This window comes from Vitis riparia, chromosome 3 (assembly GCF_004353265.1).
Source record: "Vitis riparia cultivar Riparia Gloire de Montpellier isolate 1030 chromosome 3, EGFV_Vit.rip_1.0, whole genome shotgun sequence".
Classification (NCBI taxonomy): domain Eukaryota; kingdom Viridiplantae; phylum Streptophyta; class Magnoliopsida; order Vitales; family Vitaceae; genus Vitis; species Vitis riparia.
In genome coordinates, this window is record NC_048433.1 from 2,703,927 (window position 1) to 2,730,512 (window position 26,586).

The 26,586-nt window shown below is 35.1% G+C and overlaps 5 protein-coding genes across 8 annotated transcripts; 3 read left to right on the forward strand and 2 right to left on the reverse strand.

Annotated features, from left to right (window-relative positions):
* The first annotated feature begins 257 nt into the window (after positions 1–257).
* Positions 258–3,146, forward strand: LOC117911327 (mitochondrial phosphate carrier protein 1, mitochondrial-like). Its single transcript, XM_034825650.1, has 6 exons — positions 258–520; positions 907–1,256; positions 1,335–1,378; positions 2,082–2,296; positions 2,389–2,513; positions 2,701–3,146. Exons 1-6 carry the CDS (start codon positions 383–385, stop codon positions 2,753–2,755), a joined length of 927 nt encoding a protein of 308 aa, XP_034681541.1. The 5' UTR covers positions 258–382; the 3' UTR covers positions 2,756–3,146.
* Positions 3,147–4,681: 1,535 nt separating this feature from the next.
* On the forward strand, positions 4,682–11,545 carry LOC117911324 (calcium-dependent protein kinase 26). 4 transcript variants are annotated; one of them, XM_034825646.1, is made up of 9 exons: positions 4,880–4,957; positions 5,459–6,276; positions 6,719–6,862; positions 6,946–7,098; positions 7,903–8,018; positions 8,293–8,460; positions 9,948–10,172; positions 10,799–10,936; positions 11,281–11,518. In XM_034825646.1, exons 2-8 carry the CDS (start codon positions 5,520–5,522, stop codon positions 10,919–10,921), a joined length of 1,686 nt encoding a protein of 561 aa, XP_034681537.1. In that variant the 5' UTR covers positions 4,880–4,957; positions 5,459–5,519; the 3' UTR covers positions 10,922–10,936; positions 11,281–11,518. The 4 variants fall into 4 exon arrangements, with proteins under 4 accessions (XP_034681539.1, XP_034681537.1, XP_034681536.1 ...); XM_034825645.1 differs by lacking the exon at positions 4,880–4,957 and adding an exon at positions 4,964–5,092; XM_034825647.1 differs by lacking the exon at positions 4,880–4,957 and adding an exon at positions 4,964–5,092 and having other exon boundaries at positions 5,497–6,276.
* A 66-nt stretch (positions 11,546–11,611) lies between these two features.
* Positions 11,612–13,605, reverse strand: LOC117911325. The gene is made up of 4 exons (XM_034825649.1): positions 13,142–13,605; positions 12,203–12,831; positions 11,915–12,115; positions 11,612–11,829 (listed from the first exon to the last, which is right to left on the reverse strand). Exons 1-4 carry the CDS (start codon positions 13,392–13,394, stop codon positions 11,785–11,787), a joined length of 1,128 nt encoding a protein of 375 aa, XP_034681540.1. The 5' UTR covers positions 13,395–13,605; the 3' UTR covers positions 11,612–11,784.
* A 2,629-nt stretch (positions 13,606–16,234) lies between these two features.
* Positions 16,235–17,216, reverse strand: LOC117911328. Its single transcript, XM_034825651.1, has one exon. The coding sequence runs from the start codon at positions 17,107–17,109 to the stop codon at positions 16,654–16,656; it is 456 nt and encodes a 151-aa protein (XP_034681542.1). The 5' UTR covers positions 17,110–17,216; the 3' UTR covers positions 16,235–16,653.
* Positions 17,217–18,691: 1,475 nt separating this feature from the next.
* LOC117909186 (CMP-sialic acid transporter 4-like) lies at positions 18,692–24,908 on the forward strand. Its single transcript, XM_034823109.1, has 15 exons — positions 18,692–18,817; positions 19,407–19,470; positions 19,596–19,659; positions 19,737–19,848; positions 19,948–20,027; positions 20,858–20,933; positions 21,051–21,151; positions 21,580–21,651; positions 21,932–21,980; positions 22,082–22,123; positions 22,265–22,386; positions 23,002–23,061; positions 24,011–24,059; positions 24,207–24,301; positions 24,505–24,908. The coding sequence occupies exons 1-15, from the start codon at positions 18,791–18,793 to the stop codon at positions 24,554–24,556; spliced, it is 1,065 nt and encodes a 354-aa protein (XP_034679000.1). The 5' UTR covers positions 18,692–18,790; the 3' UTR covers positions 24,557–24,908.
* The last annotated feature ends 1,678 nt before the right edge of the window (positions 24,909–26,586 follow it).

The window sequence follows — 26,586 nt, forward strand, 5'->3', positions numbered from 1 at the left end:
CCACCATCTGCGTGGTTAGGAAGCACCCTTTTCAATCTCTCTTGAAATTACATAGATACCCTCATCATTTCTAACATTGACATTGCAATGGCCATAAGAGTGAGAACGGACACAAACGGAGGAAGGGTAGTATAATAAATATGGGGACTCCCTAGATTTACCGTTTATAGTTTGCTCCAAAAGGCAAAAAAGTGTCTAAAACCCGGGGTTTTGGGCCATATATTTGGAGCTGCAGACGTGGACGCACAGCCTTCAAAACTGAGGTCAGTCCACTCATGGCGTCCAACGTGTCCAAGAATCAAAACCGTTCTGTTTCTTCTCCTTCTGATTCCAACTCAAGATCTCTTTGGTGAAGTGGGTCGGCGACGAAAATCAGAGAAAGATGATGAGGGTTGAAGGAAGGGCGTATCAGGAGTTGTCACCTAGTTACTATGGGATTTGTACAGTTGGAGGAATGCTCAGTGCCGGAACGATCCATCTCGCTATCACTCCTCTGGACGTCTTGAAAGTGAATATGCAGGTTTGTTATGTTCCAAAATTGTTGTGGGGTTTCTTCAAAATGTATTGTTTTTGGGTATTTCTGATTCTTTAGTTAGTGGTGTCGTGGGATTGTTTATTTGCTGAATAGAGGTAGGATTTTGGTGGGATGATGGGAGATTCCATTTGGGTTTTCTTAAGGTTTGACAGAATATCATTGGGCATTTCTTTTGGAAGTGGTGGGGTTGGAGGTTTACTGATTGCTTACTTATGTTCCATTTATGAGTGTTGTAGGATTAAGACATTGTCTTGTTGATGGGCATTTGTTGTTTCCACTGTTGGTTTAATAAACTATGCCAGTGGTGTGTCTCTTCTTGGAAGATTGTTTGGTAATATTTTGCTTATTTGATTACTTTTTCTTTGATTTAGGTGAACCCAATCAAGTATAATAGTATTACATCAGGTTTGAATACCCTCTGGAAAGAACAAGGTCCTTCTGCCCTATGGAGGGGTTGGTCCGGCAAGTTATTTGGATATGGTGTTCAAGGGGGCTGCAAATTTGGTCTCTATGAATACTTCAAGAGGGTTTACTCAGATGTGTTGGTGGATCAAAACAGGAGTGTCATATTCTTTGTCAGCAGTGCTTCTGCTCAAGTATTTGCTGATGTAGCTCTCTGCCCTTTTGAGGCTGTCAAAGTCCGAGTTCAAACACAGCCCCATTTCGCAAAGGGCTTGGCTGATGGGTTCCCAAAATTATATGCAACTGAAGGGCTCTCTGGGTGAGTAAATCTGAATACAACCATGCCTACCTACCCTTTATGGTTTTGAATTCCTTACCAGTTTATCTTTGGCTGCAGCTTTTACAAAGGACTTTTTCCGCTTTGGGGGCGTAATCTTCCATGTAATTTCTCTACTTCACAGCATCTCTTGAAATTTCATTTGTTTGTTGTACAGGATCCTAGTGAATGGAATTTAATAAAGTTTTTCCTAGTGGGTTGATGCATTGGGAAACATGGTGTCATTGTACTTTGGTATAACTAGTATAGTTGATAAGCTCAAACTCTATGGCAAGGGCTGATCAATTTTGAGTTGTCTGTCATTGTCGTTTAATAAATGGACTACTATTCTGTTTTTGTCATATTGTCTCAAAGTTATTCAAGAGAATAACATTCGAATTTAGGTTTTTTTTTAAAAAAAACAAAAAATCAAGGAAGAATTTGCTATCAGATAATCTTTTGAATTAGTTGAAGTTGAAGCTTGTAATTTGTTAAGCGGAAAACCTAGCGAAAATCTCATATCCTTAGAAATCCTGGAGGTCCCTTAGCATTTGATTTGATGATAACATTTGGAAATATGAAAATTGTGATAGCCTTGCATTTCTATGGGAGTAGAACCATATGATCTTATGACACATGCCTTCAGAATGAAGAGCCAAGACCCCATGAGTTCTTAACAAGGTTGACCAGTTGGTCTTGCAAGCAAACAAGCTACATGCTTTATTGGCATTCTTCACTCCAAGATATTGTGGTTGTTGATATTTCTGTATTTGTCTGTTCATAGCACATTTCTTTCATTATTGAGTTGTTTTACTTTGTCTCTGCCAGTCTCTATGACGATGTTTTCAACATTTGAGCATTCAATAGACTTCATATATGACAACATTATCCAAAAAAAGAAAGAAGATTGCTCAGTGGCCCAGCAGCTTGGTGTGACATGTTTGGCGGGCTATGCAGCTGGAGCTTTTGGTACCTTAATCTCTAACCCTGCGGACAACATTGTTTCCTCCCTTTATAACAAAAACGCAGAAAATGTGTTGCAGGTAGTGCTTTTGAATGAAGTTTTTCGTTGGTCCAATCCAAGCACATTATCAAAAGGATATAACTGCATTCATTCTGATATTTTCTTTTTCAGGCTGCGAAGAATATTGGGTTTGCTAATTTGTTTACTAGGAGTCTTCCTCTTCGAATTACATTTGTGGGGCCTGTTGTGACATTGCAGTGGCTCTTTTATGACACCATTAAAGTTCTAAGTGGATTGTAAGTGCATTTCTCTTGACTCCTTTCTCCAAAAATTTTCTTCCTTTTGCTGTTATCAACTTGCCTAATCCCCACATCTGACTTAGTCAATTAGACATTGAAATCACATGTTGAGTAAAAGCCTAGTTTGAATTGAAATGTCCTATTTGCGTTTATTTTCAAGTGACACCTTCGATTTAATTTTTAGCCCTACAAGTGGAGGGCCTGTCAGGCATATCGAAGAAGCTGATAGATCCGCTTAAGCTCGTGGGAATGATAAACTACAGTTTGATCACTTCTTCTGCAACTACAGGAAAAAAAATTATCAACCCTGCAGAAACTAACAGCAATTCTTATATAGCTTTTACAAGACAAAAATATACCTTGCTTTTATGCCCAGATTCTGCAATAAGGGTAGTTCATCAAATTTTCTCTACCATCTTTACTTCTTTAGGTACTTCATTGCATCTTAGTCCAAGGTTTATTAAATTTTCGGGTTACAAATTTCAGTCGCATCTGCATGAATCTGCAGGCCAGCTTCATTAGTCACTATCTTTTGATTGTATATCCATGGAAATTTATAATGTAAGCAACTATTTTCGTCTTGGGAGACATTTTGTTCTAGACAATGAAGTGTTTAGGTATGTTGACTTACTTTGTTTTTGTCTTTAAGACTTTGTACAATGATTGTGAAATGTGGCTCTTGTAAGATGATCGGTTTTGATCTTTTCTTATACTAATCCAGGAAGCTTTGATTGTGGATTGGACATTACCAATGACTTAGATAATCATAGCAGCCTCACCTATTAATAACTATTAGTCAATACAAGGAGGCGTTGTCGTATTGTGATACCCTCTTCACAGAATGAAATACTTCCAGTTAGGAAGATGCGATTAGCCATAAGGTGGTACCTGGGTCCCTAAACTTCTGATCATTCTCTATGATAATCTTGGTGCTTAGGGTTTTTTTTTTTTTTTTTTTTTTAAATTTATTTTTTTATGAGTTTTACTTCATTTACTGTTCTCAGAAGCCAGAATGCTTGAAAGTTGAAACAGGGATAATTCAGATAGGTACACTGAATGAGGTAAATGCCCATGTGGGGGCATCTGCTTGAGAGTCAGATAATGAGGTCCCCAGTTGACCCAGTCAGCTAGCTAACCTTCAAACCTTTCTTCTAAGTGGGCATGGCCTAATTTGACTAGAGAGTTTGACACATTCAACTATTTGTGTAAGCTGTTTACCAGAACATGCCAGCAGTGGAGGTGGGGAATAATTCCAATGGGACCAACCTTGCAGTTTCTTGAAGACACACCCTTAAAATGCAATTATGGGTTTAGGATAAGCTTTTCTACTTCTGGTGTAAAATGTTCTTTTTAAGGAACATAAAGGATAATTTTGATTGACAAGTGTGATACCATTTTTATGGCAATCTTTTGAGAAGCATGATACCATTTTTTATGGGTAGACCAGCCATCACTAATTTTTCTTATGTACAGTGATTTTTTAAAATTATGTTTTTTTTCCCTTTTTTTTTCCAAAGTCCTTTGATTGCTGTCACATTTTGGGGATGTTAGGGAGGGAACAAATCTTTAGATCCATACAACAAAATCTTTCAACCTAATCTACACATGTATCAGCCAAGGCCATGTTGGCTGTTGTTTCCTTATCTAAAAGGGGCATGGTACTGAAAAACATCATGTTTGTTCTGGTCATCAAATATGAATCATTGGATTTGGGGGTTTTTCGAAATGAAATGAAATTATTTTTCTACTGAATATGATTGCAAAATCAAATGTTATGTGGGTTTGAACCCAAAGGTAGTTAAACTCAAAAGTATTGATTAAAATGAAGAAGGAAAATATGAATAATCATGGGAAAGACTGGGTCTAAGAATGGGGACCAGAAAATTAGCTGGAAATATTTGACCAAAGAAGCTGGTGGAGGAGGAAAGAGGGGGCCAGTGGCAATGGGAACCGTGGCGGAAACCCACCAATGGAGTGGATGGAACCAAACCGTTTGTATTTTTCTGATGAAAAGGAAGAGCGAGATCCACTCTCTCCCTCTCCTTTAACAGCCAAAGTCAAATGTAAAAATGTTACGTTTGGGGAGCACTTTTCACTCTCTCCCTTTACCACTATGGCTTTCCTGGAAACCGTGTGATTAAATTTCTGTTTATCCAAACAAAACAAAAAAAAAAGTATATGACAATTGGGAAAGCCGCGTGATGTGAAGGGGGAAAAAAATAAAAAAAACAAACGACATAGCTGGTCAGCACTGTCTTTATGATCTTTCTCAGCAGCCCAAAGGCTTTTTCTTTATCTTTTTTTTTTTTTTTTGGAAAAAAAGAAATGGGGTTATTGGAAATGAAATATGAACTTGAAACGTGATCCCGAAACCACCATGAAAGATCATTGTCATCATCAATCTTCGCCGCCCTTTATATTCCCTTTCTTCGTTTCTCTTGGTAATAGTAATAAGCCTTCATCTCCTCTCTCTTTCTGTGACTCTCTGTCTGTGCATAGCTAATAGATGGATCTCTGTTTATCTTTCTTTTCGAATTTGTGTTTTTGTTGGTAAGAAGACCCTTGTTTCAACTTTGGTAAGTTTCCCAATTTGTGCTTTTCTTGCTACTACTGGTTTTTTTTTTTCCTAAGAATCTCTGTTTGTTTCCACGGAAAGTATTTCATGGGGAGTAAGTTTTTGTGGGTTGGTTTCTAGGGACATTTTACCATGAAGTGTAGCGGAAATTTATCCTGTTCTTGTCTCATTAAGCAAAATTTGGAATTTGAAAAAACGGGTTTCCCTTTTTTCTTTCTGGGTGAAAGTGATTTTTTTTTTTTCAGAGGGGGTACTTTGGGTGGAAACAAAAGGAGATCTGATTGTTGCTGGATTTGTTGTTTCTGGATGTTTGTTGTTTTGTTGTAAGATAGCTGAGATTAGGTTGGTTGTGTGAGTTCTTTTTCAGTATAATTGATTGATGAGAAATCATTGGATGCTGTGAAGTACGAGGGATTTGTGATTGTTTCATGGGCAACACATGCCGGGGATCTTTCAGAGGGAAATATTTTCAGGGCTACGGCGAGCCCGAAGAACAATCGACCTCCAAGCGCAACTCTGACCGCTCAAATTCCGATTATTCCCCCAGCAGCTTGAACTCTCAGCAGCTCGTTTCTCAGGAATTCGCCAAGGAAAACCCTAAGAAAGAAACCCGTGTATCCATCCTTAGTCCAACCAATAAAGACGGCACCATGAGGCGCGGTGTTGATAACCAATCTTATTATGTGTTGGGTCATAAGACTGCTAATATTCGCGACCTTTACTCATTGGGGCGTAAATTGGGCCAAGGACAATTTGGTACGACTTATTTATGTACTGATATGGCCACAGGCATTGAGTATGCCTGCAAATCGATTTCAAAGAGAAAGTTGATTTCTAGGGAAGATGTAGAGGATGTGAGAAGGGAAATTCAGATAATGCATCATTTGGCAGGTCACAAGAATATTGTGACGATCAAGGGTGCTTATGAGGATCCATTGTACGTTCATATCGTGATGGAGCTTTGTGCTGGGGGTGAGCTGTTTGACCGGATCATTCAGAGGGGGCATTACAGTGAGAGAAGGGCAGCTGAATTGACAAAGATTATTGTAGGGGTTGTCGAGGCTTGTCATTCACTTGGGGTTATGCATAGAGATTTAAAGCCTGAGAATTTCCTATTGGTTAACAAGGATGATGATTTCTCTCTCAAAGCCATTGATTTTGGACTCTCTGTTTTCTTTAAACCAGGTAGAGGGATGCTTCTCCTCTTTATTTTTTAGTCTGCAAATGCATTTGAGGTATTTAAGGATGTAAATAAATCCAAATAATTTCTCAAGAATAAGTGTCAGATTTGGGCAATGTTTTTAATGTTCTAATGTTGCCCCTCAAATTTAGTTTCTAGGGACATATTTGTTGTTCTATTGGCATACTTCCAATTTACTGGGTTTATTTTGGGCATGCCTTGTAGATGGCACATGGGAGAGTTTGTGCTTTATGGTAGGAAAGTTGCCTTTTTCCTCACTTAAGTTGGTGGTATCAGCCAACTTCTTCTAGATCATAAAAGAGCTAACATCCAATTCCTAAGTTGTGCTTGTATATTCCTGTGACATTACATTATGTACACCTAGAATATATGATTTGGGTAGCAGTTTTATCTTTGTTTGACCTAAAATGTGGTTTGCTACTTCAGGTCAAGTTTTCACTGATGTGGTTGGAAGTCCATATTATGTTGCTCCTGAGGTACTTTGCAAGCATTACGGGCCAGAAGCAGATGTGTGGACGGCAGGGGTCATACTGTATATATTACTAAGTGGTGTACCGCCATTTTGGGCAGGTATATACATTTCTGATGCCAAAGTTGCAAAAGTTTTTCGGTTCTGTGTGCAATGTATTGAACATATGACTTTTCAATCTCAGAAACTCAACAGGGGATATTTGATGCGGTGCTGAAGGGATTCATTGATTTCGAATCAGAACCGTGGCCACTAATATCTGACAGTGCAAAGGATCTGATTCGCAAAATGCTGTGTTCTCGGCCTGCAGATCGCTTGACTGCTCATGAAGTATTATGTATGTTAACCTGTTCTATTTGTACCTTTCTAATTGCTTTGTTTCTCTAAAAATATTCAATCAGCTGGACAATTCAATTCACTTTCTGTGTCCCTTTTTACTGCTTGTACACCCTTCGATGGAGGGGCAGAGGTGTAAATGACCCAATTTGATCCAAGTATTTTATTCTTCTATCTTGGTTTGATTGGATTCAGGCTGAGCTTGAGGGGAGCTCAACTAGGGTGCTTTTAGTTATGGCAAACCAAGATTAAGAAGCAACTTTGCTGAAAATTAAGATTGATCCTTGGTGCCTTATTGTGGAACTGTCCTAAATGAGCTTCTTAATTTGAATTCTTCTAATTGGCTCAAGATAGTTGGGATGAGGTTGAGTATTTTGGTCAAGCACAGGGTTTTCCACATTACTATGGCACCCATAACGTTAAGTAGCTTCATAGTTGTGCAAATGATGCATAAACTTGCTGAGGAACCAGAATGTATGTGTACCCATTATTGTCAGAGCTAACATCTTGCTGAAGTAGGATTCCAGGTAATCTAGGATGCAACTAAATGATTTAAACTCAAATCATTGCCTTGCATTAACAATGAATGTATTCATACCCTTAGAGCAGGATTTTTTATCGATCTAGGGAGAAATAAATGCTTAACATTCAAAACCATTTTTGTTGCTTCAACGGTTTAACTATGTAAGGTGTTCAGGTATTCAATGATATGATAGTATGTTGTTTTAGCATTTATTTCCATTCCTGTTTGTATAATTGAAATCACAATCACATTAAATACTTGTTCACTTTCTCATTTATTTAGGTCATCCTTGGATATGCGAGAATGGAGTTGCTCCAGACAGGTCATTAGATCCAGCTGTACTTTCTCGTCTCAAACAGTTCTCGGCAATGAATAAGTTGAAGAAAATGGCTTTACGGGTATGTAAATTTTTATTTATAAATAGTGTAACAGAAAGCTGGCGCATAATCTTACCAATCTTTCTTTCATTTTTTAATCAGACAATGGCTATATAAATTATTTATGCCCTTACTTTAAGGTCTTTTGTGATGGTTTTATGTTCTTTATGGGAATGGAGGAGTAAATTTGAGACATTTATGTGAATTAGATTCTTGATGTCAATTTGTAGGATTTGAGACAAAAAAAGTGAACTTTGTATGACTAGTTTCATGGTCAACTTCTTTATGTTATCAGGTAATAGCTGAAAGCCTATCAGAGGAGGAGATTGCTGGTTTGAGAGAGATGTTTAAAGCAATGGATACTGATAGCAGTGGTGCAATCACATTTGATGAGCTAAAAGCTGGTTTAAGAAGATATGGTTCTACCTTGAAAGAGTCAGAGATACGAGATCTTATGGATGCAGTAAGATGCTGTTACCAAGTGGATATTATTTTGTTTTGGTTTATGTGTCTCTTCCCTTCTTTAATTTCTTTCTTTTTTATTTTTATAGATTTCTTTCTTTATTTATTTTTTCTTCCTTCCCTTTTCTTCCACTGAAGCTTTGTCTTTCCACTGCCTGATGTTGTTTCATTATAACTTGTGTTTGGTATTGCTTCATTCGAGATGTAGTTCATTTGCTTGCCTGTTTAGGGAGTTCATAAGCCATTTCATTGTTTTATCAGGAAGGAAATTTTGTGATGTTAAAAGAATATAGGCTCCTTTTGGTGTTTAGGTGAAATATATTCTGGAAATGACATTGGAAATTCTTCGTTGTCCTTATACTTGAAGCATTTTGATAGAAGAAGTTCTGCTTCATTAACATGATGCCAAGTGGCTTCTTTTTTATTTTCTGCCTGCCATTTTTCATGGTTTGGACTGGATTTGCTAGTCATATTTAATCCCATGTTGTGCAATTCTTTGATAGATGCTAATATTTCATCGACATGATAACCAGCCTAATGTAACAGCGTGGACACAATTGTTTTCCATATAACAAGTAGAGCTTCAACTTTTTGATGAAGTTAATTCCTGGAGAGACCCCCACTTTAAAATTTTTAGAATCCTTTTTTTTGGACCTTAGGAAGATATCAGTAGTTTTCAATGACACTTTCCTATTTGCATCATGAATTTAAGTCGAGATACTAAATAGAGATGTTATTTGGGCATATATTCATGGAATTTTATTTTGTTTCTTTATGGTTGAATAGAGTGGTTCTGTTATGAGGGGCTTTGCGCAATGCTTTTCTTCCTCTTCAGTGTAGTGTAGCTGTAATCCTGCAACGAACCAATTTTCTTTTGACTTGAAAATCCCTGATTATGATTTGGGACACATCTACTTCTCTTTTATATTTCATTCCAAATCATGTCTCCCTAACCCATAGTTCAAGAGAACTAGATATTATTTTGTTTCCTTATAGTTGAATAGAGTGGTTCTGTTATTAGGGGCTTTCTGCAATGCTTTTCTTCTATTTTTTTTGCTGTTAGCATATTGCACATCCTAGTTTGAACTGAAGAAACATATATAGGAAAAAGAGACAATTTTGAAATGGCATTAGGAAATAGAAGTAGGGATTTTTTAAGCTAAAAAAATGTAGTCTAGTAACTTTTTGGTTGCAAACCTGACAGGAAATACATTTCTTGTTTGTGAGAATACTAATCCACACTCTCATTCAAAAAACCAGGAGCAGTTATCCTTTCTCTTACTTGTCAGTGTTGAAAACAAGAGAGCTATATAGGTCTACCATTGCTAAAATTATTTTTATCCTTTAGGATATAAGAAAGCCCTCATCCTGTCTTTTATATTGCCATTGTATTTGAATATGACTGTGCCTTTTGTATTTGCCTTTACTGTGTTTTATCATGTAAATACATGTTTAAGATCATGTCTGAGCTATTGTTATTGTTTTCAGGCTGATGTGGACAACAGTGGGACCATTGATTATGGAGAATTTATTGCTGCCACAGTTCATCTTAATAAACTAGAACGCGAGGAGCACCTTGTTGCAGCATTTCAGTACTTTGACAAAGATGGAAGTGGCTATATAACAGTTGATGAACTCCAGCAAGCTTGTGCAGAACATAATATGACCGATGTTTTCCTTGAAGACATTATCAAGGAAGTTGATCAGGATAATGTAAGTCATGAATACTTGCAATGGAATTCTTTTATCTTCTAAAACAATAGAGCAGACCTGAAAAGGATGTTTCTTGATTACGGAATATTGTAGGCTTTGTTTAAGATTGTCAATTTTGCTTGTTATGATGACCAAATTTAAAGTTCTTAATCCATTGGTGCATTGAATTCGATCAGCATATGACTTCAATGAAGCCACCTTGTATATCGTTCATGGGTATACAACTATTGAGAGAAGTGGCAGTATTTCTTTGTAGTAGTTTCTACTAATTGGTTGGTAGTTGTGCTTGTAAACAAGCTTGTTTTTCTCCTTTTTACAACTGTGCATTGAAGAAGGGAGAAATTTCAATAGTTGGGTCCCATATGGATATCTGATGTGGAAATATAGATATAAATTTAGCAAAATAACTTATCAAAAAAAAAAAGATAAAAATTTAGCAATATATATTAAACATGGCCCACTGGTAAGTGGATGCAGTACTTGGTATATGACATGTATGATATATTCAAACTGATGGGAGTTGGACATGCAGACTTGCTTAAGAGACCGTATTGAGCATGGATTATTCTGTTCTGTTCTGTATGTTAATTGAGCCTTACCACTTTACGGGATATGACTTATTTCAGGATGGAAGGATCGACTACAGTGAATTTGTTGCTATGATGCAAAAGGGCAATGCAGGGATTGGAAGAAGAACCATGCGAAACAGTCTGAATATGAGCATGAGAGATGCACCAGGAGCTTTTTAGCTAACACGTGTACAGGTATCTTAAAGTTTATATTCTCAACCATAACATATGCATTTTGGGTTGTGTGCCCTTTTTGTTTTAGTCAGGGGTGGGTGGATGAGACCGTGTTGGGTTTGGAGCACTTTGGGTTGTTTTGAGCTTGGCGGAGGCAGTCCTTAGAAATGTTAGAAGAGACGTTATTAATCTGAATTTGGAACATGTTAATGTAGCTACTGTTATTTAGGAGCATTTTTTTGTTGATACTTTCAGAAACAAACTTTTTTTTTTTGGTCAGGATTGTGTTTTGGAGATTGTATTCACTGCATTGTCCAATGATTTGCTTGTTAGGCTGTTCATACAATTTTGGTTCTTGTTGGCAGGTTGGGTGGGCAGCTGAGCTAGAAAGGAGAATCGGCAATGACATCCACGCGATTTTTGGTTCCTCCCCAGCTTCTCAGAATCTTGGACATTTTACAGAAGTTTTGGGTTATGGAGGTTTAATTGTTGAGCATTCATCAGTCATGCCATTGTGATATTGTGTAACTTAAGGAAATGTTATAAACTTTGTAAACTTCCAGAGTGTCTAGTGTTACAGCTATTCATGTTGTTGTTAAGTTATTTTAAGGTTTCCAGCCTTTTTGTTTTTGCCTTAATATGCTACTTCCATATCTATATAAACAAGAATCCACATTGGGTTACAACTCTAAAACAGAGCAAAACAGAGTCTCATTTGCTATTATTACTATGGGTTGAAAATATCACAGCAGAATCTAATACAAACTAAACCAAACAGAATACATTTTCATTTCAACGGGCTGTAGTATAACAAGTTTTCTTTCTACTGGTAAACACTTGAAGCTGATTTGAGTGATGACGATCAATGGCTATGCACCCTCCACAGCTAAGCTTTCCCTTGCTACTGCAATTTCCTGAGGATGAAACAACAGTAGATTTCAAAACAAACACATCCTGGTCTCAAGAGAAGTACAATAATCTGCATATATGTTAACTTACCTTTAAGTTTGCATCCTTTGAGAAGATGCATCTTGATGTCATAGCATGACCACGATCTAACAGCCATCCTACCTCGCAACAAGTGTCTCCATCTTCTCTTTCGCTTACTGAACACCACAATTGCTTTGGGAGTAATATGAGATCGTCTCCATCCCTGGCTGACTTCTGTGTAATGCCTTCTACAAGTTCTTGAAAGACATTCTGGGGTACACCAAATAAGTTCAATAATAGAGTATCATACCAATGTATCAAATAGGGAAAAGAGGCAGTGGAATTTGGAAGACTTACAGTCTGAGAACTATGGAAGCTGGCAACAGAACTAGAGGCCTGCCAGACACCTACAACTTCTGAACTTTTCATGGCATCTGTAGAAGCAAATGCAGAATCGCGGATAGCACAACCACCCAGCTGCTCCCCATTCCTGAAGGGGCCATACCACTGCTCACAAAAAACTTGAATATTCTGAAGCACCATCCTTGTGTTATCTAAAAGAAGGACCTGAATAATCCTCACCCTTGACTCCTTATTTTGAGGATCAATCAAACAATGCTCCAACTCAAATAAGCCATCCTCCATTGGCCATAGAGCAACATAGCATCCAGTAGACTGATATGCAAAGGCTGCAAGGCTGTTATGAGAATCTCCAATGTTCCTCTCATCAATGCTATACCTAGTTGCAGCATCAGCCTCACATCCCACAGTGGGGAGTAGCTTTATCAATTTGTATGCAACAGTATGGTCCTCTGGTTCAGCAAGAGTTGGGCATTGAGTCTGCCAATCAAACACCTTAACTTCCCACTCCCTGTAAGCTTCAGGCACAACAAACTCAGGAAGTTCTATAGGTTTCCCTTCACTTGAGAAATCTGCTCCATATCCATCCCACTCACCAGACACATTTCTTGCAAATTCAGGCCATGCTTGAACAAATAAAAAGATAGCAACATCACCAAGAATGTCCTCATGGCAGAAAAAATAAACCCTAGAAAAAGTAAATGAAACTAGAATTTTGAACACCATGATTCAAGTTTGTATTAGTTGGGTTGAGTGCAAAATTCCCAACTTCTCCTGCATATTGATCGGTTCCTGCTGGGTTTTTGGTAGCAATATCTCAAAAGAACCATGGTTTTTGATTTCTTTAAACAAAAAGTCTATCAGTTAGTTTCTTCTGTTAGGCTTTCTCTTGAACCAGAAAACACCCAGATACACAGAGGGAGAAAGGGAGCTTACAGCTGGTGGTGGCAGTGGAATCAAAGCTATTCTTATAGTCATCTACTTCAACAAAACTTGAGGCGGCCTTGGCAACTGGGGAGGCAGAGGGACAGATGGAAGTTGGAGAATAAGAGTGATGGGGGTGCTGAAAGAGAGATGGGAATCCAAGGGTGGTGAATTTGGAATGGATTTGAAGCTTTGAGAAAGAGAGAGTTGGAGGTCTCAGAGTTCTTCTGTTGTAATAGATGATGTTACTGGCAGAAACTGCCATTGCTGCTGCTGCTGCTGCTGCTGCTCTCTCCCTTCCTCCCTCCCTCCCTCCCTCTGTCCACTCCCCACTCTTATCCTCAGTTTGGGAAAAGAGACTCTGATCAACAACACCTTCAATCAAAAAACCAAACAAAAGGGGGGATATTCCTTTGAGATGGGTTAGGTGCCACTGAATCCCCCCATGTGCAAACAACACGAACGGCCTTAATTTGACCAAAAAGATCATACACTATATCATCTCTAGATCTTTTTTAGAAAGCAAATCTTAGATTAAATCTAGAAAAATGAAATATTATTTTCCCATCAACCCCGTTTATCCATTTAATGATTGATCGAATCACGTTAAAATTTTATATACACCTTATACCTCATATATAAATTGGTTTTATTTTTATGTTCTTTTACCGACATATTAATATTAAAACTTTTACTAATATAACAAACAATATAAGAACTTCTTTTATGACTAAAGAAAAATTTTAATTAAATCATTGGCTCAACCAACGAGCCTTAATTGCAAATTGTACACATTGGGTTGCGACCATGGTGGGATCCATGTGGCCCAAAGGCTTTTAGTCAAATGTCAATTCACAATCCAAGAATTAATTAGCCCTTTTTTTTTGGTTCACAAAAGAAGGCCATGAGTCATAAGACTCACAACTCATAATTTCGTTTTATTTTATCCACCGACAGCTCTGTTGGCAGGAACCAAGAGGATGGTGTTGCCACCTTGCTCTGCTCTTTTCCTTGCTTATTACCAACTTCTTCTAATGCATCATTCCCTTTAATCATGGGTCTCTATTTAGTATCAAATCAAATTTTTTGGTACGGTATGGGATGTCTTTGTCCAAATACTTACTTGAATACGTAAAATAAGAATATAATTGAAATATTATATATATATATATATAATTAAAAGTATCAGGAATGAGATTAAATTATAAAAATGTGATTGAAATACAAAGAATATGATCGTTGTATAAAAATTTATGATAAGGGTACCGACAGTATTACTGAATACTAAGAACCTGGAAGTAATTTTAAAAGAAATTAAAAAAAACTTTTATATAAAAATTAGATGTTTGGTAAAATTTTGAAATTTAGAGTACCACTCGAGGAGCTTGTTTGAGAGAGGTTGGAAGTGTTTCCAACGTTGGGAAATGGTTTTTTTTTTTTTTTCAATGTAAAATTTAAGCATTTCATAGATTTTTGGAAATTATTTTTAAAAGTTTAGAGAATTATTTAAAGTAATTATTAAAAAATAATTTGATAAATGATTTTTTAAATATATATTTTTTATTATATAACACATTACCAAAAATACTATTTAAATAATCATTTTAAGTTATTTTCAAATATTGAAATATTTTTCTTCAAAGCATTTTTAATAAAAATACTACAAAAATGCTATAAATTAATACTTTTTTTTTTGTTTTACTTTATTTTCAAACATTAACTATGTTTGGTTCTTGAAAAATTTGAGAAAAAATATTTATAAAGGAAAAGTAGAAAAAAAAAAGTGAAGAAAAATAAAAAATTGATTTAAAATCAATAAATTATATTTATTTATTATTTTTAAGTCATTTTATTTATTTTAACTTATCGATATAAAAATTAGATAATTTAAAAATATATAAGTTTTTAATTAGTTTTAATCATATTTATATATATATTTTTCATAAGATAACCAAACATGATAAAATAATTTTCTTTTACATTTTTTTTTCTTTTCATAACATTTTATGAGAACCAAACATAATTTAAGTGATTTTCATTAAAAGTATTTTTAATAAAAAATACTAAAAAAAAACTATAAACTAAAGAGAACGTTTGATAATAATTCTAAAAAACGTTTACAATCTTTTTAATACTTAAATGATAAAAAATTTCAAGTGTTAAAAATATTAAAAACACTTTATAAAATCACTATAAAACGAGTTCTAAATCTTATACAGTATATTAAAATTATGGTCATAATATGAAACCTTTGATATACCACATCTTCGGAATTGATGGACTAAAAACCTGTGACATAGCAAAAATTCCTTATACCAAATCTCATTTTACTTGTACCTGTATCTCATTTGTCTTCTTATTCAACTATTCAAAAAAATTTCATACACATTAATGGCCTAGATTGACAGCTTGGCAAATACCCATTTGGAATTTTAGGATTTTCCCTTAATAATATGACTTGATTTTACTAAAAAAAAACTTTAATTTCACCAATAAATCACATTCAAAGAATCCTTAAAAATAGAGTAACATGGTGTCCCATCCACCCCACCACAAATTAGGGGTGCCACATGGGGTTAGGGTTCCTCCACCAGTCCACCTCATTCCCTGCTGGCAAACACTCCACTTTTTCTTTCCTCTCCTGGTTTCTTTTTAATCCGTTTGCATGTCCCCCAAACCAAACAAAATATGAATACATACGGAGCCAAGAAAATACAAAATTTGACACCCCCACTTTGCCATCTACCCAAGAAAAAAAAGCAGAGAATCAACATGTCCCCATTGCCCTGTTCTCAGCCCCCTTTTTACTAGTCCAAATGGTTTGCTTTTGAATTGCTAATATACCCAACTTTTGACTTGAATCCAAAGACAGAGAGGTAGATATGGGGAGTAGCCTCCTGCATCCTGCATCCTGCCTCCATGGTTGGTAAGAACTCACTATATAAGATCTGGGTTCAGTGATTTACAACCTAAAAAGCAGTTGAGCCTTCAAACTCATGAAAAGAACCCATGATGAAAAGGGGTTGATGCTGTGATTTACTTGTGAGAATGGGCATTGTCGGTGGGTTCATTATTATATGGACATAGGGTTGAAACTTGAATCCCAGAAACAAACAGCTAGCTGAAGTACCCATTACACAATCCATGGATCTAAACACTTGTACAACAATAATTTAATAGAATGACAACAACAAAAATCAAATATTTACTAACAAATATTTCTTTGCTATTATCTCACATATTCACCCCTACTGCCATTTTTTCTTGGCTACAAACTTGAAATTTCATGGACAATGGTGATGGTGTTTTTGAGTTTGAGCCCAAATCCAAAGCTCAGGTAACACAAATATTCAGAATCTGCATGAACATGAATATCACAAAAACTGCAAAACAAAGAGAGAAAAAGAGAGGGACAGAGAGACAGAGATACAGAGATGCAGAGAGGGAGCCACAACCTTGATCTGAGTTTTAATCTACTTCATCTTTATTCCAATCAAAGTTTGCAGTGATCCCCAGCATGGAATTCAACCATGGATTGCTGTATTTCCTTGATCAAAGTTCTGGGAATAACTGTAGGAATCATACCTACATGTTTGAGGGAGACCCACACGGTCTGATCCCACAAGCCTCCTCAGCTCAGACCTCACCTTGTAGAAGACATGTCTCCAGCTACCCTTGTTGTGGCACCCCAGAATGGATGTCTCCTCCTCATTCATTTCCAGATCTTTGGCGAAAGTTGGCTTTCTGGAAAGGATCCAAGCCCAGCCCAAGTCCCACCATTTCCTCATGGAATTACCTCCAAATTCCCCCATTGATGGCAATGACTTTGATCTGGGGAACCTCCAGGATGATGGCGTAGAACATATGGGTTGCATTTTGAATGAGAAGGAAGACAGCCTCCTGCGCAGGCCTTGCTCCTTTGAGTCTGAGTGTGAGACTGGGAGCCCATTGGTCTTGAAGCTCTGGAAAATGGAGCTCATGGTGGAAGCAGCCAGGCGGAGGAGGAGGAGGAGGAGGAGGAGGGGGAGGAGATGAGGAAGAATGCCGGTGGAGATGTAAATAGAAAAGAAGAAGGAAGAGAAGGTGAAATGTAGTGTTCACAGCTGGGTTTGTTATAGTATTACAGGCTGTTTTATTCGGTTGTAGAGAGAGGGGTGGTGGGGTATGTGAATGTGATTCCATTCATTGTTTTACACCACTAAATCCTCCCATCATCATGGGAGGGCTTTTCTCGAGAAAATTTATATATATACATAAATGAGATTAAGATACAAATTAATTAGATTAAATATATGTATATAATACAAATAAAGTAACATAATTACTCTTATTTCAAAAATGTATGTTCAAGTAATGAAATTAGGGTACTAGATCGGGTTCAATTGCATACGAGATAGCTCTTATTAATGGTATTTTTTCAATTTGTTATATAAAAAAAAATGTATATTCAATGCGTTGAAGTAATGTAATTAGGATATTAGAACGCATACAATAGATTGAGATGAGGTCGAATGCATACGTGACATCTCCTGATTGGTAACTCGTTATAACTATTTATGCACCAAAAAGTGGATGAAGTGTTCTTAAGCACATGCTCCTCCAAATTGAAAATACTCGATGCCAATTTTCAAAGAATGTAGCTTCTGAGGTGATTCCTTGATAAAACTACTTTTGTTCCATGGCCGACCAATATTATATATTAAGCTCATTTTGATTAATTCTAACACTTCTTTTAAAGGTTAGAATTTGAACCCATAATCTATTCTCGAACTACAATTAGGGTTTGCTTGCATGTTACGAATTTAACCCACAATTTTAAAAATAATGATTTGCTAGTATGTTTATATAATTGTTTTTTAAAATAATTTTTTAAAAATAAGTGAAAACAACTAAAATTAATTAATATTTTTAAAAACAATTTTTATGGCTGTGAATGGGAATGGGAATGGGAATGACAAACGTGGGAAGAAGGCATTAGGCATCAACATCCTGTAGTAGGACCAATCTACCTGTCTCTCTGCCTGCTGCCGACATTTTTATGCTTTCTTCAATCTCAAAACTTTGTGGCCATTTTCAATTGGTCTTTAATCTTAATTTTATGAAGAACTTGTATTTGGGTCCTTCACTCTTACTCTGCCCAAGGGTAAAATCGAGAATAAAAAAGAATTAAAATATCGTAAAAATGATTTTATTTTCCCGCATTCCAAACATAATTTTAATATCTTCCGTTGAATTTTAGTATATAATTTAGATATAGTTTCAAATATAATAATATTGTTTGTATTGTCGGTATATTATCATTCTCATTTCATTTTCGTATCCTCCTCACATTTTTATATGCCGTTGGTGAGTACAAAAGCCGACACAAAAAAGAGGGGCCCATTTTTACTTTACGTAAGGCGGGTGGGCCAGTTGTGTAAAGGAATATTCCAAAGATTTGTTGGTATCCAGTTCCCATCGCTGAGGCCGAGGCCCATTGGATCATTGGGTTAAATTGGTTTGTTGTATTGTGTATATAGGCCCAGGGCCCAATGAACTAATGGGCTTGATCCTGAGTAGGAGGCCCGCTGTCACTGAAGACGCGTTGCAGCGATGAGCTCTGAGATCTCCTGAGAAGGAAGAGAGAGAGATCTCTGGGGAGGAAAGCTTGAGTGTGAAGAAATGGAGTATAGGAAGCTCAAAGATCTGGTATTCATCTTTCGGATCTTCGAAAATGTTGAAATCGACATTTTTCTTCTTCTTTTTGATGTTTTGATTTTCTCTTTCACTGCTTCGCTCAGTGGAACGGAATTCGAATTTGTGCTTATTCAATTTGACGGCATTTGCATTAATTTGGTCGGTTTTTACGCAATTTCTCATCTGTTTGGCCTTTCGATTGTCAAATTTTCGGTTGAAATACTCTCCTGGCTTGTCCATTGAATCGTGCTTCTTAATTGATTTAACAACTGGAAAGTTAATACTGTTTGAAAAACCTTTGCTGCATTTCGTTAACAGTCTCCAATTTGAAATAGTCGAGTTTTGATTTCAGTGAGTTTGTGTACACTTAGTCTGATCGAATATGTTCGTTTCTTGTTGAATCATGGCCGTTGTATGTGAAATTAAATCTTAATGTTTTGTGTCTTTACTTCAAATCTTTAAACATAGCGTTTTTTTTTTTCAATTAATTAGTAAGCATAACCTTGAACAACAGTTTTTTCAGATTGTTTATTGTGGATTTGAAACTTTGCAAGGCTGATTCCTTGTTGCTTTAATGTTTCAAATTATGTGTAATTTGTAGGACAAAGATGATGGTGCAGTTGGTGATGATATAGAGAGCCTACGAGGGAAAGCTCTTTCTGGTGGTATGTTTTTCCATAAAGCTCAACTTGAACTTGATCCAGCACCCAATGAGTAATTCATCTTAATTTTCGGGGATTCATGAGCCACTACATTCAGATGGTCCTTATTATTGCTATTGATCTTGCAGCTCATACAAATAATATGGCAACCTTGGGAGGCCACTCAATTGACCGCACCAAGTGGAAGCGCAAGTAAGAGCTATCATTTTATTCTATTATCATGTGCAGGAACTATTATTTACTTTTTGATTTCTTTCTCATGGAATTAGGTCCATTGTTACACTTGCATTGACTGTTCTTACGAGTTCACAAGCCATACTAATTGTCTGGTCCAAGAGAGCCGGAAAGTACGAGTATAGTGTGACAACTGCTAATTTTTTGGTGAGGAAATAGATTTCTCTTTTTGAGGATAAATGATGGGTGTCAAGTTAATGAATTGTATTTCAAACTTCACCTTCTGTTTCCTATTCCTGAAATTAGGTGGAGACTTTGAAATGCGCATTATCACTAGCTGCCCTGGTAAGGATCTGGGGGAATGAAGGTGTTACTGATGATAACAGGTTACCTTTCTTTTGTTATTTGTTTTTTTTTTTTCCTGTTCATTTCCTTTGTCATTTATTCTGTTAGCCATTAATACGAGGCAATGACTTATCTTCTGGTTTTTTTCTTATTTCCTTTAATTGTATATGCTGGATGTATGTTTTATAACTATTAACAAAGATCAATTTGAGGGTCAAGATTAAAATCCCTCTGGTTGAAGGCTTCATTTCTGTGGTGAAGGGGTTCCTTTGAGGAAGGAAACTTGTTATTTTGGGATTTCATTGATAGGTTATTGTTAGATTAGGCCCTTGTTTGTTGCTGCCATTTCCTTTCTTTTTCTGGGTGTTCTTTGTATACTCCGGCATGCTAGGATTTGCCCCCTTTCAGCTTCTTTAATATATTTTCTTGATTATCAAAATAAAATGGATTTTGTTTGAATTTTTTTTTTTAATTCTTATTAGATTTTAAAAACTTTTCTGATAGGAGTGCTATGTTCTGCAACTCATGTATGAGGTTGTTATAATTGGTGTTGATGTACTCTCTTGGCTTAAAGCTTTTAGGCAAGCTAAAGATGGATTTGTTGGTTTTACGTTTAGAAGTAACTGGTTAACCTAACCCATAATACATGCATCAAATGGATGGTATTATCCTATTGAGTTGGCTTATCAGCCTGGTAGGTAATCTCTGGGGAGAAATTGTTAATTGGTTGCATTATCTTGATTGGTTGATTCTGTTTGCAACTTCAGTACCTAATCTAAATTTAATTTCAATTGATTTGGTAGCTAGAAATGAATTTTAGCAAAGCACTTTTGTAATGGCTTGTTCTTGTGTATCTCCTGCTATTTATTAGGTTGAGTTCATCATTGGACGAAGTTATCGTTTTCCCTATACCTGCAGCACTTTACCTCGTTAAAAATTTACTTCAGGTTGGTTGTGGTAGTTTGTTTATTTTCTTTTATTTTTTATTTTTAAAATTTTATAGTAGTTTTTGTCTTCTTGTTTTCCAAAAGTTGAGTGAATATATTTTCTCCTTTTTGTTGCAGTATTACATCTTTGCATATGTAGATGCTCCAGGTTATCAGATACTAAAGAACCTGAATATCATCAGCACTGGTGTGTTATATCGAATTATTCTCAAGAAGAAGTGAGTCCTTTTCATTTATTATACTGGATATTCTCCCTTGCACATGGAAAGTTTACAAACTACCCATACTAAAGTATTTTACTGCAATGACAAACAATGGTAATGCCATTTGATATATTGGTTGTCTTACTGGTATTTCCTTTATTTTAGGAGAACAAATACCAGAAAAATAAAGAGAAATAAATGAATAAATATAGTTCTTTTCCCTTTAATATGTTCTTGAGCTAACAATGTTTTTCATAAATATTAAATGTATCCATGACTTTAAGAAAATAAGATTTGAGCTGCTTTTTGGCTGTTTGGACAGCAATGGAATGTGAATTTAGCTGTTATTTTATCCACAAAACTGGAAAAAGCCAAGAAGATACACACATAGCTAGGACTTTGTGAGTTCTTATTAGTCATTTTGCTTAATTATTTTCTTTCAGGTTAAGTGAAATACAGTGGGCAGCTTTCATTCTACTATGTGCTGGTTGCACTACAGCACAACTTAATCCCTCGTAAGACTGATTCTGACTATCTTTTTAATTGCATCCTGCAATTTGGTTTATGCAAAGTTTGTTTTTTGGCATATGGAATTACTAATTTTCTGTTTCATTAAGAAAAATTTCTAGTTTTTTGGGCATATCTACCTCTAAAATCTCAATCCCCATGATTTGTTGACTGCATATATGGTTAATCATTTAAAAACTTTGAAGTGCTAATTAATTCCTGGAATTTGTATACCTTTTTGGTGTTCATTTAATGTTTATACAATTGGAAATGACCCTATTCTTGCAGTTCTGATCATGTTCTTCAAGCACCTTTTCAAGGTTGGATGATGGCCATTGTAAGTTTGTTCACATTCTGATGATCCAGGAAATTGAAACAAAAAGTTGTGAAATATCCTTCGCTTATAATTATAATCATAACAGTGTTTTTCTTATTTAGGTAATGGCACTTCTAAGTGGCTTTGCTGGAGTATACACAGAGGTAAATTTTTAAAGACATTTTGAAATCCAGTTGCCTGGGTTGCAGTTCCTGTCTAAAGCATCATTTCTACTTAAATGATTTCCTCAGCTGAGTGGTCTACATAGTAACTTTTATTAATGTGTGTGCTTCTGCATTCCCTAGGCCATAATTAAAAAGCGTCCATCAAGAAACATAAATGTGCAGAACTTCTGGTTGTATGTCTTTGGGATGGTCTTCAATGCTGTTGCAATAGTGATTCAAGATTTTGATGCCGTCATGAACAAGTAACTTATTTTGCTATTTTCTTTTTATTCTGCTCATGCTTTCAGTTCTTGTAAAATCTGCATGAAGTTTAAGCCTGATCAGGTATGCAAAGTTTCAAACATGGGAGATGCTAATAGCTGACATCAATTTCATTCATATTATCATGTAAAACAATATTCACTAACTCGGATGATGATTGGATCATTATTTATGAAAATTCAGCCTGCCTATTTGGATAATTTCTTTTCCCCAATGAAAGGAGCTCTATCTATCAGTAGCATTGCCTCCAAACTACTTTGGCTTGTTCATTTACTCTCAAGTCACCAAAATATACTTCTAGTTTGTTTCTGAATTATATTTATTCTTAATTCACCAAAATATACTTCTATTTTGTTTATGAATTATAATTTATCAAAAAGGTGGAAGATAGAGGAAATTAGTTGCAAGTTAATAAGCTTCTTAATTACAAATTATATCCTTTTACCTGTTTTTGGGTGTGGCTTTTATCGCATATTCTACATATGCCTCTTTAAACCAATATATATAAACCAATAAATATACATATATATTGTCTTAGTTTTAAGATCTTATCAACCCCTAACTTTAACTTCACAAGCTTCTTTGTTTTTGTTCAGGGGGTTCTTCCATGGATATTCATTAATTACAGTTCTCATGATTGTCAACCATGCACTGAGGTATTTAAAACTTCTTTGTTTCAATAAATTTATTGGTAGTTTGTTTTCTTGCACATAGTAGATGTACTTTTCATATCAGAGCTACCACTGATTGTGCTTTTTATATCAGATGTATCAGTAAATGTACTTCTTACTCTCAAACTCAGGTTTTTGAGTAGTGACAACTGGAGCTTAAATAGCCCTTCTGCAAATAAACTCTAATAATGACGAATAGTATAAAATTAAGCAATGGTTGCTATAATCGACATATACCATCTCATGTTCCTGAACAATTATGTTTGCTTATATTTAGGTTCCACCCAGAGGCTGGTTTTATCCTTTAGATTAGCCATTATAAGGCTCCTTTCATAGGAGTGAAAGAGATCAACTTTTGAGTCAATGAAAGGAAATTGCCTATCAAAAAAAGAAAGGGAAAAACAAGAAGTTAAATGTGAAGCAAGATACAGCATGAATCCAAAAAACTAAGCTGAGCTGATTAAGGTTTCTGAAAATGGTCGTTATAAATCTCCATCGTGATTGCTCCTTTAGGCTAAAAAGAGGAACAAAAGAACAACTAGCCTTCCCATTTACTGTACAGTACACCCAGTTGTTTGTCGCCTCTTTCCAAGCAGGCATGTCAAGATTCTTGTGCCACAACCTCTATTTATCCTGCATGGTAGGCATATGCCAAATTTTAACTTTAGAAGACTAACCTTGCACCTAAATTTTTGGTTTGGTTTGCCTGGAGCCCTTTTATCCCCAAAATGTTCTCCTTAGCAGGACCTAGACCAATTAAAAGAGCATATATCCCAGCTCCAATTGAGTTAAATAAATAAATGGCAGACATATAAATTAATAACATTACAAAGTTTTCTAGATTAGTGACTATTTCTTTTTCTCACGAGTTCTGGCTGCTACATATCATCTACATCCATTCTGAATCATACCAACAATTTGTTGTTTTTCACAGTGGAATTGCGGTGTCTATGGTAATGAAGTATGCTGACAATATTGTGAAGGTAAAACCAAGACTATTACTTCTGAGCTTTGACCCTAAGTCAGACTTACTTGAGGATGTGTTACAGAGTGTTGATCAAATCCGGTTCACATTTTCTCTGTTCACAATGGAGCTTCGAATATTTAGTTAGCTCTCCCACCTTTTGCAGGTGTATTCTACCTCAGTGGCGATGCTCCTCACCGCACTTGTTTCTGTATTTCTGTTTGGTTTTCATCTCTCCCTCGCCTTCTTCCTCGGCTCAACGTGAGTACTTCTTGTTACAAGACATAGTTGCTTCAATTATAAACCATTTATCAGATGACGAACCGCCTAGTGTTTTTTATCCCACTAATAATTAACCGATCCCATGATTGCCCATCCAAATAAACTTTAACAGGTTTGTGAAGCAAATTAAAAACGGATTTAATTCCTTGATCCTAACCAATTTTATCTATTTCTGATTTCAGCGTTGTCTCTGTCTCAATATATTTGCACTCCATTGGAAAGCTGCAAAGATGATGACCGACGTTGCCTTGCCACCATCCTTGCCCACTCGAGAAGCTGTGAAGATAAAGGACCAACTTCCATTTGCTGCCTCGCCAACTGAGCTGTTCACGAAAACACCAATGGCGTGAGATCTTTTGTTCCATTTTACTTCCAATTAATATTTGATGTTACCAATTCAAAATATAGATTAGGTAGTATATGCCACTTAACACTGAATGTATGTCACTGCCGCCGCTGCTCATTACAAGATTGACAAGCTTGAATTTGCTTGAGCGACAGCGGTACCTCAACGTGATGGGTTTCATCTTTTAGAATCTGATTCATTGTTTTTAACTACATTTGAGCCAATTTTTCTGTTTTTTTCTGTCTTTTTCTTGCCAAAGTCCAAAAATTTTATCTTTAACAACTTTCATTTCAATGTGAAATTATTAATGGAAGCAATGGTTGCTATATGGGAAACTATGTAACCAATTTGAAATAGTAAAAGCTCTCATTTCTATACCCTTCATGTTTTTTATTTTTAAAAATAGAAAATACTATGAACTTATATATACTCTTATACAAAAATTACAAAACTTACCCTTGTTTTTTTAAAAAAATTACTTCAAATATTTTCAAATTTAAAATAATGCCTTATAAATGTCCTAAGAGTTTTTGTATTTTATATTAGAAGTTACTACTTACTACTAATGAAAATGTATGATTGTTCTTAAAAAAATTTTTTTTTTTTTGGAAATAAAAAATAGGAAAACATATTTGAAAGAAAGTACGGTGTTTTCTAAGCACATATTTTAATTGTTTTTAGTTATTTTTTTAAGGCTATTTTAAAAAATAATTAGATAAATATGAAAAATAGTTGCAAGTAAAATATTACATAAAACTTATTTTTTAAAAATATTTGGAAATAAAGAAAGCAAATTTAAAATGTTTCAAGTTTCTAAATATTTTTTTTTAAAAAGAAAATATCATAGAACTATTTTTGAAAATGCTTCTCAAAAAATAGAAATTGTTCCTAAAAAAAAAAAAAAACTATGAGTATGTTTGGAAGTATTTTTTAAAACAGTTTTTGGAAATCTAAATTGTTCTTAACTCATTCTCTAGATTTTTACATATGTTTTAAAAAATAACTTTTATATATTTCACTTTATTTTTAAACATTCTCCATGTTTTAAAACAACACTAAAAAAACAAGTGAAAACAATTAAATCTGAAAACATCATATTTTTTTAAAGAATTGAAAACTGTTTTCTATTTTCTAATTATCAAATATATTTTCCAGTTTTTTTCTATATTAAAGAATAGAAAACTATTTTACCAAACAAGACTTTTATCTTTTCAAAAAAATCAATTTTCAAAAATGATCATAAATAGTTTTTCAAAATAGTCAAACAAATCGCCTTTAATATTTACATTCAACTTAGAGGGTGTTTAGTAAATATTTTACAAATAAATTTATTACTTAAAATTAATGAAAATAAGTATAAGTTAAAATCAATAAAGATAAATATTAGTTAAAATTAAAAAGCCTAAATATAGCAATTTTATAATTTAGAATAAATTAATTTAACTAAATAACCTTAATACTTAAAAATAAAAAATAAATTTTAAGTCGTTAAATAATAAAAATTAATTTTTACCAAACAGCCTCAATCAATATTTTTAAGTTATTTTTATTAAAAATAAGATACTTTTTTTATGTTTAAAAAGTTAGTTCAATTAAATAAAATTCTCTTTCCAAATGCAGTGGAAGGTCACTTTCCTTCTAAGACAAATTAAGTTGCAAAACTTAATTAAAGATTTCACTGGGAGTTCTGTCTGAAGAAGATGCACATGTTAATCATCCCTGACCATTGCAATTATGAGCCGTTCTTCCTCTCAGCTTGTAGAATACGCAACTTCTTTCAGCCATTCATTATCACAATATTTACCTGAAAACCAGGTGTTCCAGTATCTGGTAAAGGAATGAGCATGCTTGGAACAAAAGCTTGCCAAAAGAACCAGCCTTAAAGACTCAGTATTCCACAAAAACAATTCAACCACTT